We start from the raw sequence: 6,815 nt of genomic DNA on the forward strand, positions 1-6,815 counted from the left end.
TAGCCAGAAGTGCCAGCAGGGAGGGGAGGGGGGTCACCGGCCCCTCCTCGCTCCATTTCGGGGGACCCTGACCAGCCTCAGCTTATCGGAGCCCTTGGGCCTCAACCTGGCCCCAACTGCCTCCTCCAGGCAGGCCTCCAGGGTAGATTCCTTCAGCACAGTCACCCCCGGTCCCCGCCTCCTGCCCTCCCCCCACCCCAGGCAAGGCCGGCTGCCGGGAAACAAAGGGAGGGGGCCGGGGCGCCGGCAGATGGGGCGCGAGGGCCGAGGCCGCCGGCAGCGGATCGATAGATCAGAGAAATGAGATCACTGCCCGCCGCGCCCTCGGCGGGGGGAGGAGGCGGCGCCGAGGAGTGAGGGGCGCGGCCGCCATTGGCCGGCGGCGGGGAGGGGCGGGGCGCCGGGGGTCGCGGAGGACTGCCAGGCCCCGGTGTCCTTTGTGTGCCGGGAGGGTCCGGGCCCACCCTGGAGAGGAGGTGTGCGTGTGAGGACACGTGGACATGTATATCCAGGTGTGAACACGTGTTCCTGTTAGGAGAGAGGCGGGCCCAGGGGTGTGTGTGCGTCTGTCAGTCTGTCTGCCAACAACCTCAGTCCCCTGCAGCGCCCCCTCCTCCAGGAAGGCCTGTGCTGCTTCTGTCCCTCCAGGCCCTAGGTTAGGGCCTCTGGGTGGAGCTCAGAGGGGCTGGGTCCGTGGGCTGCGTCTGCGTGCCGTCTGCTCCCTGGCACGCGGGGCTCAGGGACATGCCACCAGCATTTCCTTCTTGTCCCTTGACGGGGACAGTGTAGCGTGGTGGTTAGGAAAAAAGAGGATAGGCATAAGCCCGATGGCCAGGCTTCAAATCCTGGGGCACTGACACAGGGTGGAGTCCTGGGCAGTCACCTGCCCATGCCCCCGGACAAGCATCCAGTCTCTCAGAAGCTCCATTTCGTCTCTGTAAACACCACCCGCTTTTCTTATCAACATCTAGCTTATGGTAAGTATCTACTTATGGCAGCTATTAGAATACATCAAGCTCCTACACATCCTTCAAAACCCAGCTTCAATGATCCCTCTCCAAGGAAGCCTACCAAGCTCCCGTCCCTCTGGCCTCCTTCCCCTCCGGGCGCCTCCTCTAGCCCTCTCTGCACCCCTAGGGCCGGAGAGCTGGGGTCTGAGTCTTGAGAACAGTGCTGCAGTCTCCTTCCCGTGAACAGACACGGTTGAATGAAGCATGCGCCAAGAAGCAGTTTATTGTCAGGCAGTCCTAGAGAGTGGAGCAGAGGGCACGGGCTTCCGGGCTGCGTCCGCCTGAAGGAGCTCGGGCTGGGAGCCACGCGGGCAGCTGCATGTCTGCGAGAAGCAGGGAAGAGCCCAGGTTTGGCAGAAACCGGAGCTGTCGGGGACCCGGGCCCCAGCCAGGCAGGACGCTGAGTTTTAGGACACAGGAGACTGCATGCGCAGCCAGCGCTGGGAGGGCCTGGGGTGTCCCTTTCTCGCCTGGCCTGGCTTGGAGCGACCGGAGAGAAGAAACTGGGGCGCGAGGAGGCGGCGCGGCCTGCACCCTGCGCGTAACTGGGGGGTCATGGCCCCCAGGGACTGCAAGGGGGAAGGTGGCCCGGAAGGACTGCAGGCAGCTCTGAGAAGGGGACCCAGGCTGCACCGAGGCCCCTCCAGCCACAGTGGGCGCCAGGCAGGGGCTGGGCTCGGCGGGGGGGGCCGTCAGGGCAAGGCGTCCATGGCCGTGGGGACAGCCCGCCTTGGGGGGCAGGGGCCCGGGCTGCAGGCCGGTGCTCTGGCCTTGCTCGTGGGGACGCCCTCGGGGCTGGGGGTGTTGAAGGGCCGCGGGCGGGGCCGTCCCAGCATGGAGAAGGCAGGTGGGCGCTGCCGGTAGGTGCTGGGGTCCGGGCTCTCGTACTGGCCCGGGCCGGGAGTCTCTGCGGGGTCCTGCAAGGGGCGGGCGGGGGGCGGGCGGCCCAGCGCTGTATAGCTGGGGCTGCTGGGCTTGGTGAAGACCTGGGAGCCCCAGAGAGAGGGCAGCGTGTAGGCGTTGGGTGCCGGCACCGAGGTGTCCAGGGGCTGCGGGCGCAGGCGGGAGCCCAGGGTGAAAGCCGGGGGTGTCCGCTGGTGCGTGGGGGGCACCTTCTCTGGGCTATAGGCCCCGGGCCCGGGCGTCACCTCCACACCTAGGGGGTGTGGGCATGAGCATCGGGACAGGCTCCCTGGCTTCCCGTTGCCCTTGGGGCACCCAAGCCACACCCTTCCCAGCCCTCCCCAGCCCCGGCCTCGGCCTTGGCCGTCCCCACTCCCCCTCCAAGCTCCCCTCCCTGCTGCCTTCCCCACACCTTCCTTGGGGCAGAGCCATCACCCCAACCCCTGGGTCCCCCAGCCCTGGGTGACCCCTCTCCAGACATTGACCACACAGAGGCCAAGTGGGCAGCCTCAGGGTCTGACTCCACCACCAGCTGGGACCCCACGAAAAACGCGGACAAGTCTAATCCTGCAACTGCTCTGCAGTCTTTCCTATGTTTCAGCAGATGGATGGATAGATGGATAGATTTGTGGATGGATGGATGGATGGGTTTGTGGATGGATGGATGGATGGATGATGGATGGATGGATTTATGGATAGATGATGGATGGATGGATGGATGGATTTGTGGATGGATGGATGAATTTGTGGATGGATGGATGGATGGATTTATGAATGGATGATGGATGGATGGATGGACGGATGGATGTGTATGGATGGCTGGATGGGTGGATTTGTGGATGGATGGATGGATTTGTGGATGGATGATGGGTGGATAGATGGATGGGTGGATGTGTATGGATGGATGGATGGATGGATGATGGATGCATGGATTCATGGCTGTAGGATGGGTGAATAGATAGGTGAGCAGGTGGGTCAGTTTTGGTGGGGGATGGATGAGTAGATAGGCAATAGGACAAAGGAGGAAGGGGTGGATGGTGGGTGGGAGGATGGGATCGGGTCATTAAGTCAAGTGGACCAGGTGAAAGTGAGTCGCTGGAGCCTGTGAGGGGACTTTTGAGTTTGCCGCAGGCCCCGCTGTGCCCTGCTGTCTCCCAGCAGTGAGGACCTGCCCCAGCTCCTTGTGGCATCACGTGTGCATGGGGTTGTCCTCAGCCTGCCCCACTCCACACATTGGGCTTCTCTCCCGAGTCCAGAGACCTCAGGGGATGGGTGGGAAGGGGGCGGGTGGGGTCGGTACTCACCCCGGACCTTGGCCCGGCCCTGCATGGAGTAAGCAGGGGTGCAGCTGCGGCCAAAGCGGGTGACTTTCGGGTCCAGGAAGTAAATAGGCCCAGGGCTGGCGTCCTGAGGGGGTGCTGGGGAGAGGAACCGAGCTCTGGAGGGCGCCCAGCCGGCCAGCTGGGCCCCGAGGCCCTTCCATGGTCCAACGCGGCCAGCCCCATCCGGCAGAGCTTTGGCCTTGGAGGGACTGAGGTGCGGCCACCCTGAGCTGGGTGCCCCAGGACTCGGCTTCCTTTCGCCTCGGGGGGCTTTCTGTCTGTTTGTCCCATTTGGAAGCCCCAGCCTCACCGCTGCTCTCGAGGGGCACATAAGGCAGGAGCGACTGGCACCGAGTAAGGGTCTCCATGCTGGGCTTGGGGAGAGAATAAATGTGAGGCCGCCCGGGAGGGGTGGCCGCTGTTATCACCGTGCAGGTGCCCTCGGGCACGTGTGTCACGCAGTCGCCTGGACGAGTGTTTGTGAATCGCACAGTGCGTGCCCACGGGCACGAGTGCCGTTACCCGCCCTGCGTGCGTGTGTGTGAGCCGCAGGTGAGCACAAACCAGCTCTGTGAGTCTAACCGCGCCTTCCTCCTTACCTGCAATCCTTAAAAATTCTCGCTGCACTTTCAGGGTCACTGGGGGCAGGACCAGAGGGAGGCAAATCCCTAGGGGAGCGTGATCAAGGCTGGTTCAGGATTTCCTGATTCGGTGTTGGGGCGTCACTGAACCCAACTACACGAGTAAGAAGAATTGCTGCGTGTGCCGCAACACACCCAGTGGACACGAGGGTTTCCACACAGGCTGGGGACCCTCCACCCACTCGGGGAGAGCCCAGGGCTCGCTAGGAGGGGGGCGGCTGGGAAGCGCTTCCCTGGGGTGATGTGGACGCTGCACGTGGACGGTCAGCCACGCCTGAGCCTGCCTGTGCACACGCTCGTGTGGACCCAGCCCCTTCTCTCTCGTCATCTCACAAAAGCCAACAGTGGAAGCCCTATTTTTACCCTCGTTGTTCTGAGGTAGAAACTGAGGCTCAAAGAGTTCACCCAGGAAGACGTCAGGCCCAACTTGTAACCTCTGCCCGGCACCCTCACCTTCAGCCTCTTCTCCTGCCCCTGCCCAGCCCTGACCGATCAGGCCTCCCAGTCCTCCGCCATGTCCTCCTCGAGGCCTCGTCTACACTGTAGGCTTTTCCTGAAGTTCCCTCCTCTCCCGTGGGCTCCACCAAACTCCTATGCATTCTGCAAAGCCCAGAGTTCATGCCCCACCTCTAGAAAGTCATCCTAGCGGTGCCTGTACTGCCCCTATCTCCCCAGCTTGTCTTCCAGGGTGTGTCCAGTGCCCCGGAGCTGAGCCTTTGAGCCCGGCTATCTGAGCCATAGCCCTGGCTCTTCACCCCTTCCTTACCTCACCCCTTGGTGATGCCAATTCCCTCACCTGCCCTCCAGGGCCTCTGGCAGCTCCCTGAGTGTTGTTTCTGTCTGTTTGTGATGTTTGCTGGTTCCGAAGGCTGAGAAGAGGCTGCTGGCCTCCCCAGAGAGTCCTACCAGGAACTTCCCCACCCCAGCCAGCTCCGGAACGAGGGCCGATGGAAGGTGTGGGTACGGAGACGACACGGGGGCCTGGCCGCCGATACAGACGGACAGCGTGCGTGTGCCAGACGCAGTGCCCCTCACTCCGGCCGCGTCGTTTCCCTCGGCCGCACCCCTCCTCCTCCTCCCTGTCACACAGGACCCTGCCGCCCTCGGCCTGGAAGCCCCCACCCCCCACCCCGCCTCTCTCCAGAAGCTCGGGCCACCCTGTGGGGGACAGAAGCTCGGCACGTGCCCTCAGAGGCCACCTACTGTGTCCCCAGGACCGTTTCGGCTTCTTGAAGGACATTTAGTCCTCACTTCCCGAAGGTGTCCTGCCCTGTAAGGAGGGACTGTCGCTGTGATCAGGGCACAGATGGGAACTCAAGGCTCAGAGCAGTCAAGCAGTGCACCTGGCGTGGAGCTGCAAGGAGTGTGCAGAGCCCAGGCCCGAGCCACCCCTCGCCACTGCTCCTCCCTTCTCTGTACCAATAAGGAAACAGGCTCAGAGAGGGACAGCGGCTTCCCAAGGTTGCACAGCAAGGAGGGTGCCGCCGGCCTGAGCCCAGTCCTCCCTGCTGCCCGCTGCCCGCTGCCCAGGGCCTCACCCTCGCTGGGTCTCCGGAGGAGGGAGAAGGCGGGGCCGGCTGCCCGGGTGCGGTCGTGGTTGACGTAGCCGACAGTGGATGGCAGGACGTACAAGCCGGGCCCGGAACCTGTGACCCAGGCCCTCAGGTCACGGCCCAGGGGCTGCCCCTAGCCCGGCCCCAGGACCTCCAGACCCTGTTCCCACCGCCCTCCATGGCCTGGGGTCTTCAGCCCCGCAGGGGCAGAGTGAGTGACACATGCATTGTGAGGCAGGCGCAGATCACAGTGGGAAGGGACGGGGGTCAGCAGCCCCCAAACCCCAACCTTGGGGCTCAGGCAGGGAAACTGAGGTCCACGTTGTCACAGGAGGGGAAACTGAGGCCCAGGCTGTCACAGAAAGAATCTCAGGGGCCTCTAGAGAAACGTCAGTGGCAAACGGCCAGAGAGGCCACGGATGGGGCCAGAGGTGGGGAACTGAGGCACGGGCGGGGCCCTGACCGAGATCGCCCGGCGGTGCCTGTCTGCATGGATGGCTCAGCTGCAGCCCTCCCTCTTAGGCTGCTCCTGTCCAAGGGGCCAGCGCTTTCCCTCCCGTCCGTCTCCCCCACCCGCGGCCGGCTCCTGCTGGGACAGCACCTGCGAGGGCTGGCAGAAACCCTGTGTCCACTCCCATCCTGCAGGCAAAGCCGAGGTCTGGGGAAAACATGGGCCGGGATACGGCCAAGGCTCCCCCATCGCTGGGCTCCCAGAACATTCCAGAAACCCAGCCAGAGGGAGAAGTGGAGAGGGGAGGAGCCTCCCAGGGCAGGAAGCCAGCAGGACCCCTGCCTGCAGCTGCCCCTGCCCCATGGCCGCCCCTGCCCCATATCTGCCCCCTGCCCCGTATCCGCCCACTGCCCCACGGCCGCCCGTACCGGGCTCCCAGGCAGCTGCCCCACAGGACTTCCTCAGGCCAGTCTCAGGAATCGGACACTCGGTCCCCCGCCGGCCCAGGGGTGCCGTGGTCAGCTGTGGAGTGGGGTCGCAGCTCAGGGTGCCCATGGTGTCCGGCTGAGGGGCCGCAGTGGTGCAGGGGTCAGCGCTGGCCAGGGACGTGGGGCTGCCTCCTCCGCCCGGCAGCTGTGGCAGCTGCAGGTCCAGGTGCCGTCCCCGCCTGGCAGCCGCGCCCGGCTCTCCACAGCCTCCTGCAGCCCCACAGGCGGCCCCTTGTCCCCACAGGGAGGCTCGGGGCCCTGGGCCGCACCGGGCTGGCTGGCTGGACACTGGCCTGGAAGTGGGGCCGGGATCGAGTGTCGGCCAGCGGACGTCCAGGAAGGAATCGGTGCCGGCAGGACAGGTCCCTGGGGAGCAGCCGGGCCCGCGCTGGGCCCAGGGAGCCTCGCAGCAGAGGGGCAGGGGGCCACGCACTCCCATTTCGCAGC

At 64.8% G+C, this 6,815-nt stretch overlaps 1 protein-coding gene across 1 annotated transcript; it reads right to left on the reverse strand.

The window, feature by feature from the left end:
- Positions 1-1,242: 1,242 nt before the first annotated feature.
- ODF3L2 (outer dense fiber of sperm tails 3 like 2) lies at positions 1,243-6,454 on the reverse strand. The gene is made up of 4 exons (XM_037824268.1): positions 6,309-6,454; positions 5,415-5,522; positions 3,218-3,331; positions 1,243-2,166 (listed from the first exon to the last, which is right to left on the reverse strand). The coding sequence occupies exons 1-4, from the start codon at positions 6,433-6,435 to the stop codon at positions 1,703-1,705; spliced, it is 813 nt and encodes a 270-aa protein (XP_037680196.1). The 5' UTR covers positions 6,436-6,454; the 3' UTR covers positions 1,243-1,702.
- Between the last annotated feature and the right edge of the window lie 361 nt (positions 6,455-6,815).

The sequence above is a fragment of the Choloepus didactylus genome, assembly GCF_015220235.1.
Source record: "Choloepus didactylus isolate mChoDid1 chromosome 25 unlocalized genomic scaffold, mChoDid1.pri SUPER_25_unloc1, whole genome shotgun sequence".
Lineage (NCBI taxonomy): Eukaryota > Metazoa > Chordata > Mammalia > Pilosa > Megalonychidae > Choloepus > Choloepus didactylus.

What these genes read in the sequence shown, in the direction of transcription:
- ODF3L2 (XM_037824268.1), bottom strand. Translation starts at nt 6,435, where the DNA reads ATGGGCACCCTGAGCTGCGACCCCACTCCACAGCTGACCACGGCACCC. An exon ending in CCTCCGGAGACCCAGCGAGG is followed by an intron (nt 3,332 to 5,414) that starts GTGAGGCCCTGG and finishes TCCTCTCCCCAG; the next exon opens with CACCCCCTCAGGACGCCAGC. An exon ending in GGGCCGGGCCAAGGTCCGGG is followed by an intron (nt 2,167 to 3,217) that starts GTGAGTACCGAC and finishes CACACCCCCTAG; the next exon opens with GTGTGGAGGTGACGCCCGGG.